Source organism: Pectinophora gossypiella, chromosome 9, assembly GCF_024362695.1.
Source record: "Pectinophora gossypiella chromosome 9, ilPecGoss1.1, whole genome shotgun sequence".
Classification (NCBI taxonomy): Eukaryota; Metazoa; Arthropoda; class Insecta; order Lepidoptera; family Gelechiidae; genus Pectinophora; species Pectinophora gossypiella.
This window is the reverse complement of record NC_065412.1, coordinates 6,132,646-6,160,225: the sequence shown is the minus strand read 5'-3', so window position 1 is coordinate 6,160,225 and position 27,580 is coordinate 6,132,646. Positions and strand designations below refer to the sequence as shown.

Below are 27,580 nucleotides of genomic sequence, written 5' to 3'. Positions count from 1 at the left end.
CATTTTATAAAAATTGGCGCGCTTGTCTGTGTGTAGTCTGTACTGTATTCAATAAACAAAGTGTATCTGCCTATTTTCGCTTCGTGTCAGGAAGCCGCTTCATAACTCAAAAGTTTATGCGGACTTTTGAGTTAATTCGTTTGGGGTTCGGAGTAGGAGTCTACTCCGAGGGTGGGGGCTTAGGTTTCATCATCATCACCTTTCATCATTTCATTAATCATCAAGAAGAAAAATACGTCAGACATGGCTGTATGGGCATAGTTCCCTTTGCCTTACCCTTCGGGGAAAACAAAAACAAAAAAAAAAAAAAAAAAAGTAGTCTGTACTGTATTGTCAAATTCGTTGCAAGCTATAAAGCTAAAGGATTATTTTGTGAAATACAAATAATATCTAATACAAGTATTTCACTATGGGCCTTTTAGAGTTATGTGAAAAGTATTACAAAACTACTAATCTATATGAAGTTTTAGGAATAACTGAAAAAGCTACAGACAAAGAAGGTATGTGGTACTTGACTTCGAATTCTGAATAAAGAAGTTGGTTGTAAATAATTAAATTTTACATTGTTTTAGTGAAAAAAGCATACCACAAGTTATCTTTGAAAGTGCACCCGGATAGAGTAAATGAAGATGAGAAGCTGGAGGCTACTGAGAAGTTCAAGGTACTAGGAAGTATTCACGCTATACTTAGCGACAAGGATAAGCGAGTCCTGTACGATGAGACCAAAAGTGTCGACGATGATGACTTCAATGTCATTCAAGACCGCGACTGGACAATATACTGGAGGATGATGTTTAAGAAAATAACTGATGATGATATCAAAGCATATGAGAAACAATACATTGGTAAGTTGAGTATTCTTTCTGCTTTTCCTAGTCTTCAATACTGTGCATACTTCAATATGTTCCCATTTCCCACATGTTTACTGATAAATATGCATAGTTGGGCTTTACTTTACTGAATATTTGGAGAATAAATTAATTAGTAACTCTACAATTCTCCAAATTGTGAGCTTCTAAACCTTTTGGAACATTGAATATCCATCCATTTATCCTGCAGGGTTTTCTTTCTTACTCTGTTGCATTGTTTCAATATGCATAGTTGGGCTTTACTTTCTGAAATCAAGTCCTATCATTTTCTTTTTTAAGTAATGCCTTTCTTTATATTATTGTTCCTAGGTTCTAAGGAGGAGCGAGATGATCTCAAAACAGCCTACCTTGCTGGAAAGGGTGACATGGACTACATTGTAGATCAAGTACAGTTTGCAAGATCTGAGCATGAACCAAGAATACGAGATATCCTCAATGTAGGTAGCTTTTATTTTGGTACTGAAATTACCATACATAAGAATAGTTACACAAGAAAAAATGAATACTTTTTTCCCTTGCTTTACCAAACTCACTAAAAGCCAACCTGAAGTTGTGTATTTTCAATGTTTGGCTTCCAGGAGATGATAGAAAAAGACGAAATTCCTGCTTACAAGATCTTTACGCATGAACCAGCCAAGAAACGCCAAAAGAGAATTGCTAAAGAAAATAGAGAAGCAAAAGAAGCTGAGGAATGGAAAACTGAGTTGGGATTAGACTCAGGTAATTTCACAAATAGCACTAATTGCCCTATGAACTGAATATTTGGAGAATAAATTAATTAGTAACTCTACAATTCAACCACACCTACAACCTTTTGGAACATTGAATATCCATCCATTTATCCTGTAGGGTTTTCTTTTTTACTCTGTTGCATTGTTTCAATAATTACATTTTGATTTTTACAGGCCCAAAAAGTTTAGAACTTATGATAAAACAGAAACAGCAAAACAGAGAGAAAGAAATGGACTATTTCCTGGACGGTTTGGCAGCAAAATACGGAGGGAGTATTGGGAGTACAAGCAAAGGCAAATCTAGGGCCACAAAACGGAAAGCCGCTCCTAAGGCAGAACCAGCTGCAAAAAATAAGAGAAAATGAATTTTATTTTCAAGTAATATTTATTTTGATAACTTTCCTTTTTTACAAGTAGTATCAAGTAATATTTATTTTGATAACTTTCCTTTTTTACAAGTAGTAATATAAAACAATGCGGCAGGTCACAACTTAGTCTTATTTATTCATCTCCTTCCATAGCCACCTCCAAAGTAGTTTCAGAGTAGAATGGTCCTTGTTCGACATAAGTTTGGAGTCTTAATATGATGCTTGTATCAAAGGCTGGAGAACGAGATAACCTTTTTATAACATCATACTTTATTTCTTTCATTTCTTTGGTGTGATCCACAGTGCGGTCAAGGAGATATTCAATAAGACCTGAAATTACACACACTGATACAAATTACAGTACAATTATGTCTATTGCAAACACAGTATTGTTAACTAAGAACTACAGATAAATAATTAACATTTCACTTATTATTCTAATCTTGCAATACGTAATCAGTAGTTAGATTGAAAAAAATCTTGAAAAAAAAACAAATAATTGAATTTACCTGCTGTTCTTGATACCAGCTCCTCACCCCACTGATGTTGACATACAGCATCCAGTAAAGTAAATGAAGATATCCTCATGTCAGGAAAAGGATTTTTACAGATTTCAAACAATGTCTGCATGGAGTTGTCACTCAGACTCCTGAACCATTCCCTAGTCATAAGAGTAACTCTATGGTCTATGGGTCCTGAGGGAGGCAGGCTGGGGTCTTTATCCACAGATATCAGGTTGGAAAAACAATTTAGCGCGCGAACTTTCATTTCCGTTGGATAATTTCTAATAATATCACCAACTTTATGTACTGCCTGTATAAATTTACTTCCTGTAAATAAAATAATTGTTAGATCAAAGTTTATATAATATCTACATTAGCAATAATAGCCTACAACTGGAAGTACACATACCAACAGCAGCTAGGCACAGCTTTCCTTCAATAGTATTCCCTATAAATCCTAGTGTATCCAGAGCCACAGGCAAAACTGCGGCGTCGTTCGATTCGAAAGCATCAAATAGAGCATCCACCAATACTGGATACTTATCAAATATTTCCCTTGGATAGTGGTGAGCAATGCTCCCAAAGAATTTCATGTAGCCTGAAATATTAAAGTTTAATTATCAAACCATAACAATGTCATGAAATTAGCATATTGCTTATTGTATTGGTTTTTACAGATATTTAATAATATAATTAATATATAATACATAAGTAATAGAGTACTATTACCACATAGAGTAATTATTTTCACTTTTAGAGACAATGTGAAAATGTTACCTGGTACCAGAAGACCTCCCAAGGGATTTGTCTGCAACTCTTCAACTAAAGCAGTAATTTTCTGTAAAGCCCCATTTTGTATTAGGCTGTTAATGCCATGGGGTTTGATGGCCAGTCTAGACAGTAATTCTAGGATATTCAGCTGGTACAAAACATCTGTTGTATTCAGCTCGGCCACCATGAATTCTATGTAACCCTGCTCAGCACACTGCTCGAATAATGCTTGAGATTTTGACGATATATTAATAACAACCTGCAAGAAAATCATACAATCATATTTTCAACCAAAAAAAGTGCATGCATAGAGAGAGAGAGAGAGAGGGAAGTACATCTGGAGCATTGGTGATCCTGAAACACAGGCTCTGGCTTATCTCGGGCGCCAGTCTCCACTCATACATACCCTTCAATTGTTCATTATTTTGTGAAACCCATCTATGTACATTGTGGAGAACAAATAAAAAGATCTTTAAAAAAGAAAGATTTGATATTATATACTTTTTAGTTAAGGCTAGACTAACTTAGATAATCCTTATCAGATAATAAAAAATGTAGCAAGATTTGGATTTACACTAATACTTTTACTTTTTTTTTTGTATTTTCCTGTTTGTGCATTAAAGTATTTGTTATGTTATGTTAATATCCTATAAGTAATTCATTTACTTCCATTAAAGGTGTATGACATTATAATCTGTAAAATTACTTCCAAATTTATTTTGAAAAAAATATGTATATAATATTTTACACTTACCTCAAAGGCGTTACATTTTGTACTGCTGTTATATTCAAGGGCTATTTTCATTTCATCCAGCACTTTGGGATAAGCTTCATTAGGCAGGTTTGATGTGATTAGTATAGCTTTGTTAGCCACCCCAATATCTTCATCACAGACCATTTGAGCAGTGGCCACAAACACATCAATGTATTGAGATAGTGGTAGTAAGGAAGGATCCATTTCTATTGCATTATAAACCTAGAAAAAAATATACAAACAGTTAATTAAACATAATATCATTGAATACCTCCTCTGCATTATCAGTGATTACAGATGCTTATCGGCAAGTACAATCAAACCCATTCATTGACAATAATTGGTGAATATAGCCGAGCCCTCTACACAATGGTGCTCATCTGTACCCGCCGATTGTGAAGAGGGAGCTTAAGACCACAACTACAGGTCCCTCTAAATAAAATGGAAATCAATATAGATTATTTAATAATTTGTAGAATTTGGCTTACATTTTTCAACTTCTTCCTGTTATTAATTGCTCCATTTTGTATAATTATAAAGTCAAGGTAGGTACTAAATCGAAATAAATAAGAAACTCACCTGATCAATAGCAAGTTTCCGCACGCAACTTTTTTCATGGCGCAACAGGTACATAATGTGTCCAGTATACTGTTTGATCACGTCACCGACATTGAATTTGTCGAAACATATCTTCAATACTTCACATGTTAGATCAACGTGAGCCCTAGGAGAACAATATAGAAAATGCTATAGAAAAACATTTCAGAAATCTGTATATATCTTTTTAAAATTAGGCTAATACCGACCTGTCTTGAACGTTAAGACATTGGACAATTTTAGATATCCCTACATCTCGTATAGTAGACACTGCTTCTGGAGCCGGCTTATATGCTAGCAAATTCTTGATATCATTCAATGCGTCAGGTCTATGTTCTTCTCTTTGAAGCTTATCTATGAAAAGTCTATATTGTTCAGTATCGTGGTTAATCATCTTGAATAATTTATCGGAGATGATGATGAATAATACAACTTTCGAAAATCTTCGGAAAATAGAATCACAACAAAACACTATCCAATTTGACACTTTCTTTTTTTTTACTATCAGTGTGGCAATACAAAAATGTCCAATTCTATTAAAATATTTAAGGATGATGGGCAATTTATCTGGTATTTAGGGTAAAAATAAAATTGTCTAAATTGCTCAATATGGGCAGGAGGCGGTACATAGATTAATATAAATGGAAATTTATCCAAAATGCCAGGTAAATTACTGATTTTAAATATTATAAATGCTTGAAACGCAAAATTTATTAATTTCTGCAAATAAACAAAAGTTTTTAATTACTAAATTTAATTTTTTATACCTTCTGTAGGGTTATATTGTAAATAAACATTACGTAAAATAATTTCAGCTTTCAATAATAGCTAAATAAACATGATTTTTCCAAGAGTGGTCACACTAACAAACTTTTTAAAATGATATGACCAAGCGTTATTTTGATGTTATTTACTCTATTAGGGCATTTTTGCACTGTACCGATTCTTATCCGATGAAACAGAGTTCATCAAATTACCTATTTATATGGTAAAAATTATAAGCACACAAATGTATACTAGGTTTATTTATAAGACTGATAGTAATTGTCTACTGTCTTGTCATTCTCGTACTCGGATCCGTGAAAAATAGTGCGATAACGCCCTTAGCCGAAACTCTTTTTTTTTTTAATTAGAAATCTAAAATATGTTTCAGTTTAGTTTGATGGTTAAGAAAAATACAAAAATAACAACATTATGCCTTTACTTACTTATGTTTATGTTAAAAAAACAGTAATATTGTAGATACAATGTTACAATAGAAAGTAAAAAAGTAAAGGTTAGCTGTATGACTTTTTTGCTCGCCAATCTAGGTATTCATCCAAATTAGCTTCACTGTCTGATTCATCATCTTCATCTTCGCTCATTTGTTCGACTTCCTGCTTTTTCTTCTTAGTTTCGTCTTTTTTCAATTCTAAGTCTAAAACTCTGAAATATAAATTAGTTTTATTATAAATACAATCGAAAATCTTCAATACTTACGTAATAGAATAAAACAATCGTATACCTCGACCAAATACGCATTTGTTCATCAATTTCCTCTATTTGTCGTTCGGCAGTAGCTTCTTCTTGTTCACCTGCAATAATCTCTGCAGATGTTGTGGCCTCTTCTTTTATTTCTTTTTGAAACTTTTCCCATTCTTCCTCCACTGGATCCTTATATTCAATGTTTCTTACCTGTTGACAATATTATTCAATTTGTATTACTGAAAAAAACAAATGAGTTGTGAAGTTCTTGTAAAAATTAAAGAAAATTTCTTAATATTTGCTATATTTTGAAAAAGAAAAAAAGACACCTAAATAGCACCAACCATTTTAGAGCTACGATGGCACAGACAGACAAAGGGATGAAACGTCCATCACCCCGAGATCACCCCTTGTTGCGTTGCGTCGGGGGCACAACCGATAGAATCGCGATAAAAGTCGTGCCGTCTATGGCCTGCTTTATTTATACGTCTTACTTAATTTCTGAACGAACGGAACTGTCATCTTCACTTCTAACCTGTCATCGTAACTTGTTATCACTAATAATAATTTCAATGTTATCATTATTGTCAAGAGGTCTAAAAATACCTAATAAAATATATTTTTATAGTTGTGTACCAAAAGCAAGTAAGATGGATGAAACGTTTATGTTTAATTACATAAAAAAATGCATCCCGCCTTTAGATGGATCCAGTCACAAGGGTCAAGCTGGAAGAATCGGAGTTGTTGGAGGTTCTTTGGAGTACACCGGGGCTCCTTACTTCGCCGGGATTAGTGCATTAAAAGTAAATACATTAGAAATACATCTGATAAGACAGACCACAGTGTAACTTCAGTATTGAATACTCAGATATTTAAATTATACTATGAAGTGCTATGAAGTTCTGTAAATTGCTGTAGTTATTATATACGCCTATAGATTTGATCTACATAATATATAGTTGTGAGATTTATATCCTTAAAAAAACTAATCCTAATGTTATATTCTTTGCAGGTTGGCGCTGATTTAGTTCACATATTTTGCACTACCCCTGCAGCTACAGTCATAAAATCATACAGTCCTGAATTAATAGTACATCCATTGCTTGACATTTCAAATGCAGTATCAATGATATCACCTTGGTTTGACAGGCTCCATTGCATTGTGATAGGCCCAGGATTAGGAAGAGAACCCAGTACTTTCCAAGTAGTCTCTGAACTGATTAAAACAATTCAAGAAAAAAAAATACCATTAGTTATAGATGCAGATGGTCTGTTCTTGATTACAGAAAACCCAGAATTAATTAAAGATTTCTCTTCTCCAGTCATACTTACACCAAACAAAATGGAATATGAAAGGCTTTGTAATAAAGTTAACGGACAAGCAGGGTTAAGGCATCTTGGGAGTAAAGTGACTATCCTGAGGAAAGGACCTGTAGATGAGGTGTTTAGTGTGGATACTAAGGTGGAATGGAAATCAAACACTGGTGGTTCAGGGAGGAGATGTGGTGGCCAAGGTGATTTGCTATCTGGATCTATTGCAACATTTCTACACTGGGCAACAGCTAAGACAGAGAAAGTAGAGAGTGGAAGTGATAAAGAATTGTTAGGAGCATCAGTTTCATGCTATGCAGCCTCCCGCTTAGTGAGGTTGTGTAATGAAAAAGCATTTAAAGTAAAAGGTCGCAGTATGCTGGCAAATGATATGATAGATCATATCCATGATTCTTTTGAAGAGCTTTATGGACAGTAACAGATAAAGCTCTGGGTTTAATGTTAGTAGTATGTTACGGTTTTATAGGCACGATGTTTGTAATATATTTGGGATAATGTAATGTAAGCAATAATGTTTTTATATGGTTGTGTTACGACTTTTCATTTGACTAAACATGTCCCAATATTATTGATCTAAATATTAGAGCAAACTAAAGTAAGAGATATTTTGTTAATAGACAGTTTAATAAGTTTAAGAGTTACAATAAATTAATAGGTGCAAAAAACAAGTTTAAGTTTTTTCGTCTCTTCTGCAATAAATATTACAAATGTAATTTTTGTATATTGTATAGTATGGATTAAAAAGTGAATTAATTACATACATAATTATTATTAATCTTACCTTAGCATCTAAAATAGGATCATCAAAGAACCCTTCAGGTATAGGCTGATCTGGTTGTTGCAGTTTGTCTTCTTCCTTCACTTTGGAAGATGATGGATTCAGTGCTTCTGTAAGAAAATATTTTAAAAAATCATAGATACATAAACTCGCACCCATAACCCCTAATGGGGTGGGTAGAGCTACAGATAATCAAAACCAAGAGTGTACAACATAATTGAGATAACTATTAAATATAAAACGTGTGATGATGTTTCAAATCGAAAAATACTGAATCTTACCTTGTTTTACTGCTTCAACAACAACGGGATTAAGTGGTGCTCGTTTAATTTCTTCATTGTGAAAAGTTATTATATCTGGAGCATTGTTTTTTGGTTTCTGTATGACGGGTGCTGGTGTACTTGCATTCTTTAATATTCCTTTTATTTTTTTCTCGGGAGGGGCATCCTTTGGTGGGCTTAACCTCTTCTGTTTGGCGACTGTAAAGTTATTAGTCAATTGTTTTAACTTCTTTGCTTGCTCGACATTTCCTCTGTGCTGTTTGCTATTTAAATGAACCTGCCAAACATTCTCTGATCTCACAACAGACGAACACAATATGCACATAAGTTGTCCAGCACTATTGTACTTTGCCAAAGGGTTATCAATTTTTACAGGCTTTATGTCTTTCTTTTTGCGTTCAGCCATTAAGCGACGCATTTCTTCTTGAGCCTTCTTCCGATCCATTTGCATTTTTAAATAATTTTCAAAATTTCCATGCAACAATTAGATTTGCTTTCAATTTACTTTTGTATTATTGTCAATTTGTCAAATGTCAACAAAATGTCATAATTTTATTGGCAACACTAAACATTTGTTCCATTTTGCACATTTGTAAATTTGTGATTGATCAATCGGATTTTTTGTTCCTTTATTTTGTTATGTAAGAAAGGTGCAAAATAAGTAGAAGAAATACTTTTGAAAAACTTCGCTGCTACATTTAAGGCGTATATACCTTGTAATGCCATGTATCTTATGCTTTATTTAATGAGGTGACGATTTACTCTTTGATCGTTAGCAGAATCAGAGCCATTCTATTTTACAACATTTTATTGAAGCATATCTTCTTATTTGTGAGATTAAATAAACAACTATTATGCGCGCAATAGCTATAAATGTAGTAAATAAAATAATGAAAATATTATAAAAAGACTTAATTTCCAGTTAACGGATTATTTTCGATTTGAATCTAACCATAGACAAAAAAATCTAGGAGATTTTGATTAGTGGCTGGGTGATTTCGTGCTGCAGTTGGTAATGTTCAGGATTTTTGGGAATTTAGGGACTCTAATTTTTAATTTGATGTGAAGTAATATGCAAAAATAATTCTGTTTCAGTCATATTTTTATTACAAAGTGTGTGCGTGCGCTACGTTAGTTTTGAAGCCTACAACTCTATTCCAAACCTCGGGTTTCGGAAGTATCGTCTGTGTCAAAGTGATCTCTGTTTATCCCTCATGCTGTGATACTTTGGCACTATTTTAGTTTTACAATGGACATCGACGTTAGTAAAGAAAATATACAACCGCTGAGAGGTGGTAGGAACTTGACACAGCTGGGCACTGCTCTGCAGGCGCAGTCGGACTTGGACGCTCAACGCCAGCTGCAGTTGCAGAAAGAGTAAGCTTTTAAGTTTTACCACTTTTACAACTTGTAAACATTGTTTACATTAGTATTTTGTCTTAGTATAACAGCTGGAATCATTAGGACATCAATTTGAGATGTTTATCTTCTCGACATTATTGAGATTTCGTCATCAAAATAACAAGTCAGCTGTTTTCTGATGCTATGTCGCTACAGTTGCAGTCATAGTTTTACGTGTAATTTTCGCGCGCAGGGAACACGAGGCGGCTGTTAGGCATTACCAGGGACCAGATCCATTGGACCCCTGGTTCAACTACATACAATGGGTGGAACAGTGCTTTCCCAAGCATGGGCATGAAGGCCACATTGATAAACTTGTGAAGGATTGTCTGCAGTTGTTTGAAAAAGATGAAAGATATTTTCAAGACAGAAGACTTGTTAAATTGTGGATAAAATATGTAAGTATTTGACTACAGCTCTTAGGTACTCCTCAATTAATAATAATTTATTACCTTAAGTTATGAATGGGTATGGAAATTTACTTTAACTAACAATTTTAGATTGACTGCCTCTCAAACCCATTGGAAATATATCAGAGGTTGTACAACAGTGGGATTGGTGTGGAGTGTTCTGAGTTCTACCGAGCATGGGCTTGCTATTGCGAGGAGTCTGGAGACTACAAGAAAGCGAATCAAGTCTATATGTTGGGTCTCCAGGCTAAAGCACAGCCTTTGGATGAACTGGAACAGGCCCACATGTAAGTTTGTATCTTATATGAATAACTTGATGGTACTGTATTGCAGTTATGAAAATATTACACAAATATATAATATTAGGATGTATGAAAGAACAAAACAGAAAATGTTGTAATAATCTTAACTACACTATGATTTATATATATTCTGAGACTTTCATTTTTGGTTTTTGTAGTAAATGATTCTCGACATGCTCATTTTATCATTTATTGCAGATAGAACATTCCATCATTTCATTCATAAAATATCTAACTACTTGTTAACATTTGTTTCAGTAGGTACACTTAAAAAAGTAGCATGTTTTTGCTTTATATATAATACTAGTTTGCCTTTTAGGAATTTCCAACTATTCTTCGCTCAGAGAATGCTCCATGATGACTCACCAACTAAAAGGAAGGCAGCATCAGCATTGGCTGAAACCAGAATGGCTCTAACTTCTCTCAAGTCTTTTAAGAGAAGGAACATTGCCAATGTGCCAGTACAGAGAGTTGGTGAAAGCATTAGAAGCACAGCACCTGGAGTGGTGAGACAGCAGACGGTTTTTGACAACAGACTGCCCCACTCCAATGTTATGGTCAATGTTTATGAGGTAAGTCTCTTTTATAGGAACATTGTTTGATTTTTTATGTGCTCTAGTAAAACAAACTATAATATTAATGAACCATAATATGCCAGAAAGACCTACCTATCCAAGTATGATTTATTGACTTATTTCCATGTTCCATGTCTTTCCCTCCTTCCTTCAATGTTCTTATTTCGAAGTCTTAGATTGTTTGTTTGGAGATGATACATAATCATTCTAGACATAATTTACCAGGTAACAACACAACTGTATTTTTAAATAGGATGCTTCATCTACGTCTCATGCTGGCATTCCCGTGGCTGAGGACCCTGGCCCCGCATCGCTCGTGCAGGCCTGTGGTAACGTCGAGAATGAAAAGGAAGTTGGCATGTGGACGAACCCTAAGACCAAAATGGTGCATAGTAATGTTGTACCTCAACATCAACCTCTGCCTTTTACACGTAAGTCTAAAAACTATCACTAAAAAGTTTTATTTTTCACAAAAAACTTAAGAAGCATCCAAATGATGAAAAACTTAAGGTTTCATATAAGAGGCAAAAAGAGATTTTGAGAGGGAACAATTTAATATTTATGATGGTGATAGTAAGCTTCTGTGGGAGGCAGGTAAAGTAACAAACACTATAAAGTATACAACTGCTGATAATCTTTTGAAGTTGGATTGTACACTACAAGCCTCGCTCGATTTAGTCAACGATTTCTTTGCGATGGCTCCCATCTCGGCCTCTGCAACCATTGAGGTCTTCACCCATATCCCTGGGCAAGAGTTCTATGTTATACCCCTTAAGTCTGGGTCCCTACCCCAACTCAGTCACCTTCTCACTCCAGCCTACTGAAGTAAGAGGTGTCCACTCCCTTGGCAAGGACGCGCCGAACAAGATTCGCCCCAGTGGATGGCAGAGAAGATGACTCTGTCCCCCCTGGGGCCGGGCTATTGGTCTTGTATGAAACCAAAACCAAAGGCTAAAATTTAGATAACCGCGTTAAATGTATCGGCATATTCCTTGACTTAGCCAAAGCCTTTGATACGGTTTCGATTCCCCGATTCCTAAGCAGGCTCCGATCATTGGGATTGAGAGGACTACAATTGAGAATTTCTGAGAGCCACCTCTCAGGTAAATTTCAGTATGTCAAAGTTGGTGCTTACACCAGCAATTACCAGCTAATTACTTGCATGGTCCCTCAGGGGAGTACACTGTTCTTGGTGTATATTAATGTCCTCTGCAATTTACAGCATCGAAACGCAGCTGTTCATTCTCTGGACAATTCTTATGCAACATTCACATACTCTATGATTGTGTTTTGTAGTGGAGAAATAAACCTTTTTATTATTTGTTTACTTACTATTTGTTAGATTCAACAGAAATGTGGAAAAGCAATTTTTATGTTTTTTTAACAGCATATGAAGATGAAGATGACGTTTTGCGACTTTCGGCGAAACACTTGCCTTATTGTGTCGACGACTTAACATTTAATGTGCCTCTATGTGTACCTGATCCCCCAGATTCAACGAAAATTCCTTGTTATAATAAAACTCAGGTAATTTTAGTTTATATTCTATTACTTTATTCTTTTATTTTTCTTTTTTATTGGGTACTTGGGCGATAGTCTAATGGTCTGTCACCAAGTGGTCTGTCCGTAAATTTAGGAGCAGTTGTTATATTAGATTATAAGTGTCTCAGTGAGAATGTTAAGGGAGTAGGCTTCATATTCTAAACATTACAACGCAAATAATTGTATCTAGCTTTTAAGCCTATATCTGTTTGTTCTCAAGGTTTATAACAATTTCCATTTGCTCATTAATATTTGACAGTTATACTGTGGTATCACTTACACGATTCATGTTGATGCAGGTGTACGTTAATGATAAAGAATACAGTTTAGAAGAAATAAGATCAAGAAAATACAATCTTGAAAGGACTGTTAAGACTGAAAAAATTGAAAATCCTGTACAAGTTCAACAACAAAATTATAGCAATATTGATGAGACAATCGCCCAGTGCAGTGCTTTAGAAACGTTAGCCAACTGTGCCCTAGACCCTGAGCAAGATCATCTAGGACAACTCATGCCTTTGGCCATCCCTGCCTTACAAAACATCACAAAAGTTGCAAATATGCACTCACCTGGTGAGCCAAAAGTGCTAGTCAATTTGGATTCAAAAGAATTCAGTGAACTTAGTGCCAAGAGGAATGACGAAAATCAAAAGTCTGCAAGTGACTCTAACAAAGAGAACCACGCGGCAGTTTCAACTAATAATTATTCTTCTGAAAATCCTGGCACTAACTATGGTAAAAATAACTTGATGGAAGAATTCAACAGGAGTTTAATGGGCAATTTGCTTGGAGATTCTGTTACTGTGAATACTAAAGAAGCAAGATGGGAATTGAGGAATCTTTTTAATGATAATGGCAAGTATACAATGTAAAATATGGTTTCATTTGTCTTTATTGTTGTGCAAGGTACTTAAATTTCAATATTATTTTCAGAACCATCAATGGTGCAACCAGTTGTCCCACAGTTTGACGTGCAACAGTTTGATATTCACGAAGATAGGTCGATAACAATGGCAATCAATACCAAGAAAAAGCAAGAGGTTGTTGATACCAGGGTTGTACCGGAAGATAAAGAAAATGCTACCAATAATCAGTTTACAGTTCCTGTAGCAGCTCCTTCACAAGTATTATCCGTTTTTAATTATCGTCATGTATTTTTTTACTGAAAGTATTTGTTATTAAAACTTGCTTTTTTCTTCTTTAGGTCAACAAAACAGCATATTACGAAGAACCTTCTTGTACTCAAGTATTTAACTTTAATATTAAAGACGCAAGTACACCTAACATGTCTCAGTTCAAGAAACCAGCAAGTTGCATAGATCAGTCAAAATTTCCTTCAGTGCCAAAATTTAACATAGACGAGAGCGTTATTGAGAATGTGGATCCGAGTATCGTTAAGAGGGAAGATAGCGCAAGGCAACACGGGACTGACCAGCATATGACGGAAAATCACGGCGCCGGACTTTCCGTGATTATGGAAGCTACACGCGAATTCAATAGGTAAGCATTCACATTGTATTCTCGAATTTAATTAAAGCGGCAAATTCATTTCTTAAATCACAATTTATCGTTGCAGTAAATCAGGTTCTAGTTCATCTGGTCAATCCACAAGAACAAACTTCACAGGTTACACAACCAATTATGATTCTATGTACAGTAACCACAATGACCCAAGTCATCAGCAGCAACCTACTACATCCAAAAGAGCTTCCATTTCTACTCAACCGAGACTTCCAAATGGACAATTTGCGCGGGTGTACCCTCAAAAGCGTGAGCCTACGGAAAACAAGGCTATCGCACAACAATCGGCGCCGTATCTCTCTCATGATCACCAGTATCAGAAGCCTGTACCCACAAACTATAATGGATATTCCCCTCAGAGATCTATGCATGGTCATTACCAACAAAATTATTCATATCAGCAGGGATATGCAAATAATCAGATGATGAATCAACAACAACAGCAGGGCTATGTTAGCCCTAATCCTAATGCTTATCATAGTCCACAACAAGCTGGAATGCAGAGTCCTCTTCATAATATGAGTCAAACTGCGCCACCAGGGTTTCAAAGTCCTACATATGGCAACCAAATGGGGTATCATAGCCCTGGTCATGCCATGTTGAGTCCTCAACATGCATATGCGGGAAGGCAGGATTATCATTATGCTAGTCAAGGAGATCGGCAGCATATCTATGTTAATCAACAACAGCAGCATCAACATCAACAACACCAGCAGCAACAGCAACATCAGCAACAGCAACATCTACAACAACAGCAGCAACAGGCGCAAGCGTTCCAAAGCCCGCCACATCAATCTCAGTACCAAAATTCACAATACTATCAAAGGCCTAGTCAAGTTGCCGCTTCACCAAATCAAGGGTACAATCAGCAGGGCTATCATAACATGCATAATCAATATAATAGTCCGAACATGTACCCGCAAGCAAATCATGTTCCTAATAACCAAAGTTATAACATGATGCAAAGTCCTTACCGACAAGCTCCGAAACAAATGATGGAGAATAATTCTGCCGCCTATGGAGCGCAAACAAATCAGTCATTTCAAATTTACCAAAGTCCTCAACCAGCACAAAATAGTTATCGAAATGTTACGGCACATGGTGCTAGTATGAATCCCGAGCAGCCTTCTCAGTCGCCTGAGGCCCAAATGAGGCAACTTCAAGGAAACAATACTTTAAAAACGCAGGAAGCAGCTGTACCTGAACAAGCGGCTGTTAAAACGAGTCAGGCGGCTAAAAGTCAAAATCCAGTTCCTCACAAGAGTCCTACCTCTGCTTTGCGTAATGTTAGGCACGAACAAATGAATACGAAACTTGGTCAGAATTCTCCTGACATTGGATTTTCCAACCAGTTCCTGAATTTCATAACTAATAGAAATGAACCTAAGGATAATGCACCTACACCTAAGTTCACAAATAGCCCGAGTATATCTCAGAAAATGCACAAGAACTTGTATGTATCGAGTCCCGAGCAAGCTCAAATTCCTCCATCTTCAGGAATGTCGGATTCTGACAGCAAGGACGGGTTGACGGCTCAGACTGCAACACCAATTCAATCTGCTAAAGTTGCTAATGTTGACAATAAACAAAAAGACATATCTAAGAGGCAGTTAGATTTTGAGCATAGAGTTGAAATACAGTCTGAGGATAGTAGAGATTCTATCAGTAAGGAAAGCAGGATCTCATCTGTGTATTCAAGACAATCTGATTTCCAATCTGATGGTTACGGAATGGATGTTGATAGCGAAAATTCTATGGAATGTGGTCCTTTCAAATCTACTCATTCTATCTCCTTAGTGGAGACAAGTGACATACGAAGACCAGCTGACATAGATTTCCCGAAAGTGATAGATCCATTTAATAAGAAAATGCTAACATCTTTACTAGAATATGTAAAGTTCCCTAATAAAACTCACGCTGAGGGTTATTTTGAAATAAGAACAGTTCCTAAGATGCAGGTGGCTACAGTCGTGGGTGTTGGCAACAATAAATATTCTATTGAGAAACAACTTGGCAAGGGCAACTATGGCGCGGTATTCCTGTGTTTAGACCTCCATACTAACAAATCTGTCGCAGTGAAGTACCAGAAACCGAGTAGACCCTGGGAATTTTACATTTGTCAAGAGATAAAAGCAAGAATAAAGGATCCTTTCATGGTAATATTTCAAACTTAATCTTTGTTGACTTTTATCCCTAACAGTTTACATTATATTAACGATTATTTTTTTGTTTAGCTTCCAGGATACATGGATATAACAACTGCCTTTTTAGGTGACAATGCCAGTCTGTTTGTATCTGAATATTCCAAGTACGGATCATTGTTGGATGTTGCCAACAAAGTCCGAGTGGCTACTTCAAAATGTATAAATGAATTTATAGTCATTCTACTGACATCAGAGATGTTGTCTATAGTGCATTATCTTCATAAAGCGCAAATCATTCATGCGGATATCAAACCTGACAACTTTTTGCTGATGCAAATGTAAGTAAAAAAAAAACATTGTTTTATTATTAATTTACTTTCTAGTATAAATTATATATGCTGTCAGAAGGGAGTGGATTATTATGAAAACTTTTATTTTTACGCTTTATTGGATTATTTCTTCGCTTTCTAAACTTTTGGTGATGTTTGTACAATATTGATGATGGCCATTGGTATATTTCAGACCTGCACAAGAATGGAGAACACCCTCGCTACAGCTTATTGATTTAGGATGCGCGATAGATATGTCTCTCTTCCCAGAAGGAACATCATTTAGAGAAGTAAGTATATCAATTTTCTTTTCTTTTTAATGAAACAGCTGCTGTGATCTAATGGTTAGATTGTACGACTCTCGAATACTCTCGATCTGGCTGTTCCGGGTTCGATTTCCAGTGGGGATATATTAGAAATCATTGGAGGCTGATTATCCAATTGTCAGAAAGAAAGATGATTCCGTATTTCAGAAGGCATTTTGCTTAAGTACATATTTAGTCTTTACATGAACCACGTCAGAGCACTTTGGCGACCTAGGGTTTATGTCGCCAAAGTGAATTTCCTTATTACTACGGTTTCTGCACGGTAACTCCGCTGCGATCTAGCGCTTCGGCCAATAGAAGTACGACGTCTATCTACCGTAGATAGCATTCGGTGCGAGGGCAGTAGGTGTTGTGTATGATGCCACATAGAATATGAACGATATTTTTGTCATTTCTGTGGCGAAACATGCTGTCAGTCGACTGAAAATAAGCAGTTATTATGACTTGGTTTTTAGTAGCGTGTAGAACAGGCCCCATCATTATTGATAAAATCTACCTAGATTATAATTATCTCCAATGCATATGAATCTGAGAATCAATGTTTTTAATCTTACTTGAATGTAGTTTTTCGTCACAGTAGTATTTTCTAATGGATTATTTTATTATGACGTTTTCAGTTAATTGCGACGGAGGGCTTCACATGTACGGAGATGAAAGAAGGAAAGCCGTGGACATACCAGACTGACCTGTACTGCCTGGCTGGCACTATCCATGTCATACTGATGGGGAGCTACATGAAGGTAGCCAACCGGCTAGGACAATGGAATATAGACAAGAAATTGCCAAGGTAATAGGCATACTATAAATAACTAGCTAGCTATAGCTTTTTAAAGGAAATAATAATACTGGTAGCATTCTCCAGAACTTACTAGGAATTGAAATTCATAGGCGACTAAGCATTCCTGGCGGCACTTGTATAGAAAACCATAAGCAGCTTGATGATAAGCGCCTTCTAGTATTCAGTTTGATGGAATTTTACGTAAACACAATAAATTTTACAATGTGTCTGGTCGAGATCTGTATTCCGGCATTCGAAAGGATAAATCTTTGTTAGTAGAGAACAAAATCAAGTCATCATTTAGTTTACATGGACACATATTTATTATCTGTATTTTTTTGGGGATGACCGTCGCATCATCGCTGTCATGTTTTGTCGTTGCGGTGCTGTGGAAGTTGTAAACGCGATTCTAATTGTTCACACAGTGTGAGCTATTCTAATTGAAGTAATGTTTCAGGTACATGAAAGTGAGCTTATGGGATAAGATATTTACGACGCTACTGAACGTGCCAGACTGCAACAATCTTCCAGACCTGATGGATCTCAAAAGCGAGGTAGACAGCGTCCTCAACGAAATTGACAACCTCAGCTTCCAACTCCGCAACTTTGCAAATGTGCTTAAATCTAGGTAAATAATCTTCTGAACTGTCCCAGATTGTATTTATTGCATTTAGATATAACAGCGAATTGTAAAAATAGGTACTATCAGGTATTAATAAATACTGAATAGAAATATTACAAATTATAAAACTTGAAGTTTGATGAATTTCTCGGCCTCTTTGATAGGTCAATATATTGCTTATCTAAAAAATAAAAGCAATAAGTATTATAATATGAAGTGTCTGAATCTACTTTTTATTTTGTATCGTGCATTGTTGTGTTTAGTTTAATAATGTGATATGTGATTTTAGGTTTTTAGAAAATGAACTTTGCTTAGTTGTATCTTGTTAGCTTAATGTTGAATCATCCATTCATTACTTAAGTTCATTTATTTTTGTACAATTAATAAGACTTGCACATCTTCACATTTCTTTTTTGAAGTAATAAACAATTACCTGGTTGCAAATGGTCTTTTATTAAACATGCATCCATCTTAAAATCCATGTATAAAAAATTAAAGCCAGTTGCTACAGTACAGTCTAGTAAATAATCAAGATGACTGTAGATGTGATGTGTTGTAGAAGAAAGTGTGGATGGGTTGTGTAAAGAATTATGTGTGTGGGAAAGAACTGAGATGGCGACTGACAGGGGCCTGTTTAATAAAACTTACAATTGTAACTTACAATGACAATTTGATGTACATTGTGGAGTTTGTGATCACAAATATTTTGCAGTTTCATATTAGCTACGTAATGAATACCAAATTGTCGTTGTAATTTTCAATTGTAAGTTTTATTAAACAGGCCCCAGAAATGAATGGAAGAGGAATGAATACATGTCTATATAAATTGTGAATAAATAAATAAAATATTGTGCTGACCCCATCTAGACCTTTAACCCATTAAAAGCAGGAGGATGACTGTAGATGTGTGTTATATACATATTGGTGCTAATTCCTGTAAATACCATCTAATTTTATTTTAAGTTATATCTGTCCTTTTCTTATCCGCCGAAAAGGAAAGGGACGGGTAATCGACAAGCATAAAATTTATGGAACACACGTCAATTTTAAGCACAAATCTAAACCAACCGTCTAAAAATTTTACGTCAGTCAATAACCCGACACATTAATTTACTCATTCTTCCTAAAATTAAGAGCTGTGAATCATCCGTCCCTTTCCTTTTCGACGGATACGAAAATGACGGATATAACCTAAAATAAAATTAGGCGGTGTCTGCAGGAATCGGGGCCATTGTAATGTTAAGTTTCTGTGAAATTTAGTGTATTTTATTTGAAGATGATTGCACAGAGAAAATTTTGCCTGAGTTAAGGGGAAGCCTGGGTTCAGACTCCGACAGTGCCACACTTTTTTAGTAGCATAAATGTTTATCTGTGGTATTGAAAACTGTAAACAGATACAACAAAAGCTATAAAGTTATAGAAACAGCAAAAATTATTATAAAATTTTATTGAATAGATTTTTCTAATCTTTGTTTTTTCCTTTCTTGATATTCTTGAACATTGTCAAATTTCCTCTTATACAAAACTTTGATAGATTCTTCATTGTGCTCTATTATGTCTGTGGTGCTTGTATTGATAAACATTTTTATTTCTTTATCAAGTTTTAAACTTGCAGTACCATTTTCCAAAAGAATTTTGAAGATGCTAACACTACTTCCAGTACTGTTATAAGTAAACAATGAGGAGTTATGGCATTTAATAGCCTTTGGGAATGATTCCAATTCAAATTTTTGTAGTAAATTATGACTGAATTCATTGTTGTCTGTTTTCAGAGCATAAATCAGCAATTTGTTATAATTATGCACAGCAACTGCCAGCAAGCTACTGCTTTCATTCAGTTTGGCGACTGCATAATGGACTATAGGCAGATTGTTCACTTCTATGCCTTCATTGTCCATTCTTTTTGTGAAATTATCTTTCAAATCTGAATCATTTACGTCAATAAATGTATCAATGCTGTAGCAAAGTTTGCCATTGTTATAATCCCAACATTTTAGCTGGCCATCTCCAGATGTGCTTGTAAGATATGAAGGGTTGTGTGGCAACAGTTCAATGTGATTCACAAATTCTTTATGGCCCAAGCAGTATGTTTGAATATTATATGTATTAGGGTAGCATGATACCTTTATTTTTTCATCTCTATCACTAGTTATAATGTACTTTTCGTCATGGGTCTGAAGGACATCTAAAAGTAAACTCAGATGGCCCAATAGTTTATTGCCTCCATCATCATCTTTTATGTTGTAAAGAAGGACGTCGCCACTTTTATCAGCCACTAGTATCTGTTGGTTGCTTACTGTGAATCTAATTTTACTTGCACTTCGTGGAAGAACATAACTTCTGTAGTTGTCCGTCATAGGTAAATCGTACACTAATAATTGTTTCGAAGTAGATGTTATGAGAGCCAAGTGCTTGCCATTTGCTGATATTACGATATCCGATATAACATCAGTTTCTTGAGATTTCGATGGCACTGTAAACTCGGCATGGCTTGAATAGTTGTAGTAATCCACTTGGAGTCCTTTAGCAATGACAATACAATCATCACTCACAGCTAAACAAGACATGATAGTTGTTGTCAACTTACAGTTTTAATATTATGAATATATACAATTAAACTTCTTTTAATTTTTAAAGTCGTACCTATTTATCTTATCTTTTATCACCACAACGCGGTTAGGTTATGTTTCTGTAATCTGACATTTTATCTTTTAATTTTACGGATGTCGACTATCTATTATTTGAGCCAATTTTATTCTTACTGATGGTGGTGATGGTGTTACACAGAATTTACAGAATCCATGAAATGAATGGGTTATCATATCATTTGAAGTTTCATTGTTGACGTGTTTTTGACGTTTCACGTCACGGAAGAGAGGGTTTCGTTTATATTTTTAATCGAAATTCGGAATATTTATTCGGATTACTAAAAGCTTTCATTTAAGTTATTAGTGCTAGCTTCTTCTGAAAACTCCTGGTTTATATATTTTCCTGTATTAGCGATGGCTGCTATGATCACATCTTGGACACCCGACAAGAAACACAGCGATGTGGAAAGGTTAGTTTACATATCTTTAAAAAATAATACTAAAAGTGAAATAAATTACTATGAAATCATTTTATATTTTAGGTACCTACTCGGTTCTGTCTGACTAAAAACCTACCATATAATGTGTTTTTAGGTGGATCTGCATATATCCCGCTTACATGAACAGTAAGAGAACCCTGGCACAGGGTCGACGGCTGCCTAAATCCAGTTGCGTGGAGAACCCAACGCATCAAGAAATCAGAGATGTTTTAGTAGCCACTGGACTTCGTGTAGGTGTTGAGAATAAGCTGTATCCGAGGGAGAAGAGTAAGGTGAGTAATCTTATGCACTGTCATATTTTAATAAAATGGACCTTAAAAGTTGTGCTTAAATTTTTTTCTTAAATTTCATGAAACCATTTACAGACAAATATTGAAATAGTAGGTGGGCTAACCCAAAATGAATGTCTGCAATAAATATTCTTTAAAATCATAATTTTAACTTTTTTTTATAGGAAATGACATTCAGAGGCAGAATTCGCGTGCAAATTAAAAATGATGATGGAACACCAGTAAATCCCGAGTTTACTTCTCGAGAGTCAGTTATGAAGTATATTGGAGAAGCTATACCTAAGTTGAAGACTCGCCAAAATAGGTATGTAATTACCTTTGTTGTCATACATGGCAGAGTTTAATGTTGTATTTATAAAAGTGAACATGATGTGATGTAAAAGTGATGTAAAGAGATTGAACTTATTGAGTAATATATTGTGTGAAATAAAACACTAATGATCACTTTGATTTTTTTTTACAGACCTGCTGAACAACAGCCTCAGACAATGCACCAGGCGACCACTAAGAGTAAAGGCAAGAAGGGACGTCGATAAACAGTATATTTTAAATACATTTTTATTTACTTGAAAATATAAGTTACATTCAGTACAATGTGTTTATGTTTGAGATCTAAGAATGAAAACGTATTGATTGCTCCGTTAATTGGTTGGCGCCGTTTTTGTCTCTGGCAACACTGTACCCGTCAATAATAGTTACGAAAGGAGCTTTATGTTTCTGGCTGTTCTGTAACATAATAATCGGATTGCTCAAGTCTTTAATAGAAATTACTGCTGCATTTGTTGAACCAGTTTTTTGATCTTCTGTGGTAGTTGGGCCATCTCTGTCAGCGAGTCGCTGATTACTGGGGACCTCGTGTGCGACGCGGACGACCCTTTCGTTACTTTCTTTGGGCTGTAGGGGCTCTGTGTGATCGTCGACACTATCTTCGGATATAAATTTTCTGTCTCCTCGAATAAACTGTTGTACAGACTTTGGGCTTTCTGTTTGGTCTCTTCTAACTTCGAAGTTATTTTCTCCTTTAGAGTCATAGAGGTCTCCTCGAAGGCCGCCTTCGCTTTCTGCGGGAATGTTGGTTTCATCAAGTCCTCTTCTATAGACTGGACGTCCGGTATGAACTCCGTCTCTGCGTATTCCTCCTCCGTATCCATCGCTGCTTGCACCGTCTCGTGTAGTACTGAGGGTATTTTCTTCATCATCTTTTGTACTGGTGTGTTCTTCTCCGCTTCCGGTATAACGTTCACTATCTCTATGATCCCCGGTGATATTTCTTTCAGTGCTTGTGTGAAATGTGGCGCTGCTTCCCTTACCGACTCTAGTATAGTCTCCCCCAGTGCTAGGGGTATTTCTTGTAGGTAGTATGGATACGTCCGTATGGTGTCGGAAACTGCTGACGTCACTAGTGGTAGGATTATAGGCCGTCGTGGTGGAAGTCTCAGTAGAGTCGGTGCCAATCGTGACCTCGAAGATAGTCGTGGTAGGAACAGTTGTCTCTTCTTTCGGCTTAGATTCTTCAATGTTTGCATTGGACTTGTTACATGTGCAATTGGTGTCGTTTCGCTGTTTGTAGCGTCGCCTGCGCTTATTTCTCTCGCTTTCGTGACTCTCGCTAGAGTCTGTGTCGAGAATATTGTCAAACAGCATACTAAGACTTCTAAGAAGAGGTATATATTTTGTGTTAAGTATTTCATCTTCGACGACCTCTCGTTTTAAATACTTATTCCTACGTTTGTGCCGTTTCGGTAAGTATCTTATTTTTCGCGGCTTCAAAGGGCTTTTAATTTGAAATCTTTTTCTGTATTCTAATGGTGATGCCTTCTTGAGTCGGCTGAATATATTTTCTGAAAAGAATACCACAGTGTAATTACATATACGTATAAACGTACATAATGCCGTCAGTCGTGGCAATATTAGTAGTCACTTTTGGTACCTCCCTTTACCTAATGGTCTCATCAGATTTGGTATGCCATGCCAGTTAGAATGTTATCATTATAGTAACTTCATGTAGCAAGTGAAGTCGTCGTAAGTAGTCGTAGTCAACTTAATATTTTATACTTATCCTAAGCCCAGGATATTAAATAAATGAACTTCATTTTACCTGATGCAATAGGCTTCTTCGTTTTAAACGACTTTAGACCTTTATGAAGATAAATCCGTTCGGGAGTTTCTGAAAAAAATAAATCTTAATACAACAACCAAACAAGTATATCGACCCCTTAGAACATGTAACATGATTGGAGTAGCATTATCTCTTTGTTTCTTTCGTACTAAGCTGCATACCGTTAGTGCAAAAGAATATATCTCTCGTCTCTTTCGCGTTAGACGATGTACTATATCTCTGCCCTGCTGTCATTCTAATCAGTAAGTATACAGTGTGTTTATTACGCCGTATCGAATACTGAGGGGGATGATTCAGCTCATGATTCTGAGTTACATCAAGTGGAATTTTACGTCGCAAAAATGTGGAACTGAAAATAATTAAAAAAAAAACACTAACATTTTCATGAGTACGATACGGTGTCACTGACACCCTGTAAGTTTTTTAGATAGATATTTAAAAATACATAATGCATTGCCAGCTCCCCCCGGTGTCGAGAGGCACATAAACCTATCGGTCCCGGCTATTGACACATGTCAGTAATTGTTAAGCCCAGACGGAGCCCTTCGGGTGGCGAAAGGGCTGGCAAAAGGATGGCAGAGACCAGACATCAGATTGAAAGAGGCTGTATATATTATTATTAATGTAACTAGGGATGAGATGAAGTCGAGTTTGATGAGAAAAGAAGCGAATATGTGGTTTACCCGTGGTGTCTGCCTACCTACCCCATGAGTACAACGTTATGATAAAGAACATAGCGTTCCGATTTCTTTTGACTCCTGACGTAGCAAGGAATGTTAAATTGAATTAAACATCTAATTAATAAAGTATTAGGTATATTTAGGTACCTGATGCTTTAAATTTCTTCGTCTTAGTCTTTGACTTCGGGGCCTTATTAAGAAGGAACCTTTCGGGTGTTTCTGTAAAAGATTATATTATAAATCAATAATTAAGAACCACTTAAATTAGTATTTAAATTTTGTACCAAAATATTTGTAAGTAGGTACCTGACAGTACTTTAGACTGCGAAGTAGTTTGTAGACTTTGTTTTTGCTTTTCTTCCGCGGCAATTGCCTCGTTCAGGGAAAATGTTTTGGCCAATAAACCTGCAAATTAAACATTAAAACTTTACAAAGTACAAGTCACTAAACAGCCCTACGCAGCCTACCGCTGGGCAGGGCGTGAACCTTTACTTCTAAAATGGGGGAACACGCGGAGCTTGCTGTAGGTATCTACCTAATCTTTACAATTTACATACATCGTAAGACCGAAAGATACATATTTCTCGTCTCTTTCGTTCTAGGCGATGTGCTATATCTCTCTAATCACGCTTCGTGAAAAGAGTTTATAGTTATCTGCTGGGAGAAGGGAGAAGTTACCAAAACGTCGCCCAAATTAGTTTATCACGTTAGATAGGGCACTTTCACTAACAAGTTTAAATATATAAATAAATACGTATTTGGTATAAATATACTTATCTTTATAATACTCACATGGAATAGCGATACAACTAAGTACAAAGTAGAGATTCGAAACGCGGATGAGCATTTTCAGGCATTTTTATGTTTGTTTATCGAATGATCGCGCGGTTTCAACTGTCAATTACGCAAATCCCACTTGTTGTATTAATCCGTATTTATAACCTTCGGAGCCGTTGAGACAGCGATTTAGCTTTACGTGCGCGAATCTTAATGAGAGTCGATGAGTGTGCAAAATTATTTATTACTCACGAGAAAGAATGTCACGTCGCGTTCCCTTTGTCTTTTTCCTTATGTTGGTTTTCGCTGCAAGATTGATAAATGTGTATCTCTCATGCTTAATTATTATATTGCCTATTTCTATGTACGTTTCGCCACGAGAGATAAACTAAGGAATTAAGTAATTAACAATTAATTTATCATAATTTTTCACTGACAGTTGGCTCGATCTTTATAGACCAATACGGCTCACCACCTATCACGTTGGTTTAACAGAAGGTTCGGTGACGTGTGGGCACTTAGTTCATCACTCGATGGATGTGACCTCTGACCACCCTGATTGGTATATAATCGTGAGCTTATAATGATGAAAAACTTAGGAATGATTTACGTTACCACCGAAGACACTTACTTAACATAAACCTGCCTATATACGTCCCACTGCTGGGCACAGGCCTCCCCTCAATTATCCGGAGACACTTACTTACTTATATGTAATCATGGTAATCACTATATTTAGTTAGATCTGCAATTACTTCAGGGGTGCGCAGAGCCACAAGTCTTGCGAAGTCACATTGTTATGTTAATATCCCTATATATGTACTACGAGGGGAGGTCAAAAAGTTCGCGGAATGAGGGGGAAGGGGGTCGAAATTAAACACGAAACTATTTTTCCTTTTCAATATATTCTCCCTTAACCTTAACACATTTTCCGGATCTATCAAATAATTTGTTTATTCCATCACAAAAAAAAAATTCTCTTTGCTGTCAAAATAGGCCGAAATTGCAGACTTGACTTCTTCATCATCGCCAAATTTTCGTCCACGCAGTTCCTTTTTCATTTTTGGGAACAAATAATAATCGCTGGGGGCCAAGTCTGGACTGTAAGGCGGGTGGTTTAATTTTTCGAACCCGCATCGGTGAATGGCAGCCGTCGCAACATGGCACGTGTGGACGGGTGCGTTGTCGTGCAAAAGGAGCACACCTCTTGACAGCTTTCCTCTTCTTTTTTCCTTGATAGCCTCTTTCAATCTATCCAGTAAAGAAGCGTAGTAATGTCCCGTTATAGTCACACCACGATCTTTATAATCAATCAGCAAAATACCTTCTGTATCCCAAAAAATAGTGGCCATGATCTTTCCGGCCGATTGTGACACCTTAAACTTCTTTGGAGGAGGTGTGCCTTTTTTATGCCACTGCATCGACTCTTGCTTCGACTCAGATTCATAGTGGTGAACCCAGGTTTCATCTCCAGTAACAATCCGGGCCATAACTTCTTCCTTATTCTCTCCACAGAGCTCTAAAAACTGGCGAGAACACTCGACACGCTCGCTTTTTTGAAGTGGCGTGAGCATTCTTGGAACCCATCTTGCGCTGACCTTAGTCATCCCAAGATGTTGATGTAGGATATTTAAAATACCTGTTTCGGATACACCGACCATTGCTGCAAGCTGCTTCTTCTTCAAGCGGGTATCTTCTAATACAAGTTTCTCTACTTTTTCGATGATTTCCGGTGTGGTGGCCTCAATGGGCCGTCCGGAGCGGGGGTCATCTTCAATCGACTCTCTTCCTTGCTTGAAAAGACTATGCCACTTGTAAACCATGGTTTTACCAGGGGCAGAGTCCGCGTAAACTGCTAACAGCTCTTGAAAAATCGTCTGAGCGGATTTTCCTTGCTTGGTGAGGAACTTAATGACGGCGCGGTGTTCAATTTTCTCCATATTCGCTGAGTTCTTCCCGATTCACTTGTTTGCTGGTCGATAGTTCAAACGTTAATGACCCGATTTGCTTCAAACTTGGTACATATACTGTTAATGAGGTGTGCAACTAGCGGCTACGAGCAAACCAACCCCCTCCAGCCCCTCCATTCCGCGAACTTTTTGACCTCCCCTCGTAGATTGTACAGATGCAAATTATCTTTTGGTGAACTGTAGTCCTACCCGCCCGATTAGGTTAACCGGCGTGTTTTGTGAATGTCTATCCTTAAATAGATTAAGATGAACAGTACC

The 27,580-nt window shown here is 36.4% G+C and overlaps 8 protein-coding genes across 9 annotated transcripts; 4 read left to right on the top strand and 4 right to left on the bottom strand.

Annotated features, from left to right (window-relative positions):
- Nucleotides 1-326: 326 nt before the first annotated feature.
- On the top strand, nt 327-2,019 carry LOC126369885 (dnaJ homolog subfamily C member 9). The gene is made up of 5 exons (XM_050014487.1): nt 327-500; nt 573-845; nt 1,179-1,306; nt 1,448-1,589; nt 1,775-2,019. The coding sequence occupies exons 1-5, from the start codon at nt 410-412 to the stop codon at nt 1,963-1,965; spliced, it is 825 nt and encodes a 274-aa protein (XP_049870444.1). The 5' UTR covers nt 327-409; the 3' UTR covers nt 1,966-2,019.
- On the bottom strand, nt 2,015-5,105 carry LOC126369871 (26S proteasome non-ATPase regulatory subunit 5). Its single transcript, XM_050014460.1, has 7 exons — nt 4,803-5,105; nt 4,576-4,720; nt 3,997-4,218; nt 3,249-3,501; nt 2,881-3,069; nt 2,478-2,798; nt 2,015-2,298 (listed from the first exon to the last, which is right to left on the bottom strand). The coding sequence occupies exons 1-7, from the start codon at nt 4,985-4,987 to the stop codon at nt 2,102-2,104; spliced, it is 1,512 nt and encodes a 503-aa protein (XP_049870417.1). The 5' UTR covers nt 4,988-5,105; the 3' UTR covers nt 2,015-2,101.
- Nucleotides 5,106-5,777: 672 nt separating this feature from the next.
- Nucleotides 5,778-8,978, bottom strand: LOC126369884 (zinc finger protein 830). Its single transcript, XM_050014486.1, has 4 exons — nt 8,449-8,978; nt 8,171-8,277; nt 6,098-6,267; nt 5,778-6,018 (listed from the first exon to the last, which is right to left on the bottom strand). The coding sequence occupies exons 1-4, from the start codon at nt 8,897-8,899 to the stop codon at nt 5,871-5,873; spliced, it is 876 nt and encodes a 291-aa protein (XP_049870443.1). The 5' UTR covers nt 8,900-8,978; the 3' UTR covers nt 5,778-5,870.
- On the top strand, nt 6,580-8,145 carry LOC126369879 (ATP-dependent (S)-NAD(P)H-hydrate dehydratase). Its single transcript, XM_050014477.1, has 2 exons — nt 6,580-6,860; nt 7,070-8,145. Exons 1-2 carry the CDS (start codon nt 6,630-6,632, stop codon nt 7,805-7,807), a joined length of 969 nt encoding a protein of 322 aa, XP_049870434.1. The 5' UTR covers nt 6,580-6,629; the 3' UTR covers nt 7,808-8,145.
- Nucleotides 8,979-9,422: 444 nt separating the features above from the next.
- LOC126369851 (uncharacterized) lies at nt 9,423-18,842 on the top strand. Of its 2 annotated transcripts, XM_050014422.1 has the most exons (15): nt 9,423-9,460; nt 9,544-9,825; nt 10,043-10,247; nt 10,350-10,546; nt 10,881-11,133; nt 11,390-11,567; nt 12,524-12,663; nt 12,978-13,533; nt 13,612-13,802; nt 13,883-14,178; nt 14,255-16,355; nt 16,434-16,681; nt 16,866-16,962; nt 17,616-17,785; nt 18,234-18,842. In XM_050014422.1, the coding sequence occupies exons 2-15, from the start codon at nt 9,698-9,700 to the stop codon at nt 18,406-18,408; spliced, it is 4,935 nt and encodes a 1,644-aa protein (XP_049870379.1). In that variant the 5' UTR covers nt 9,423-9,460; nt 9,544-9,697; the 3' UTR covers nt 18,409-18,842. The 2 variants fall into 2 exon arrangements, with proteins under 2 accessions (XP_049870379.1, XP_049870378.1); XM_050014421.1 differs by having other exon boundaries at nt 9,429-9,825.
- Nucleotides 18,843-19,829: 987 nt separating this feature from the next.
- Nucleotides 19,830-21,097, bottom strand: LOC126369877 (tRNA (guanine-N(7)-)-methyltransferase non-catalytic subunit wuho). The gene has a single exon (XM_050014474.1). It carries the CDS (start codon nt 20,963-20,965, stop codon nt 19,844-19,846), a length of 1,122 nt encoding a protein of 373 aa, XP_049870431.1. The 5' UTR covers nt 20,966-21,097; the 3' UTR covers nt 19,830-19,843.
- Nucleotides 21,098-21,232: 135 nt separating this feature from the next.
- On the top strand, nt 21,233-22,370 carry LOC126369893 (signal recognition particle 19 kDa protein). The gene is made up of 4 exons (XM_050014496.1): nt 21,233-21,456; nt 21,581-21,758; nt 21,941-22,080; nt 22,240-22,370. Exons 1-4 carry the CDS (start codon nt 21,401-21,403, stop codon nt 22,310-22,312), a joined length of 447 nt encoding a protein of 148 aa, XP_049870453.1. The 5' UTR covers nt 21,233-21,400; the 3' UTR covers nt 22,313-22,370.
- LOC126369870 (uncharacterized) lies at nt 22,348-25,559 on the bottom strand. Its single transcript, XM_050014459.1, has 5 exons — nt 25,368-25,559; nt 24,882-24,980; nt 24,723-24,794; nt 23,875-23,943; nt 22,348-23,617 (listed from the first exon to the last, which is right to left on the bottom strand). The coding sequence occupies exons 1-5, from the start codon at nt 25,420-25,422 to the stop codon at nt 22,389-22,391; spliced, it is 1,524 nt and encodes a 507-aa protein (XP_049870416.1). The 5' UTR covers nt 25,423-25,559; the 3' UTR covers nt 22,348-22,388.
- Between the last annotated feature and the right edge of the window lie 2,021 nt (nt 25,560-27,580).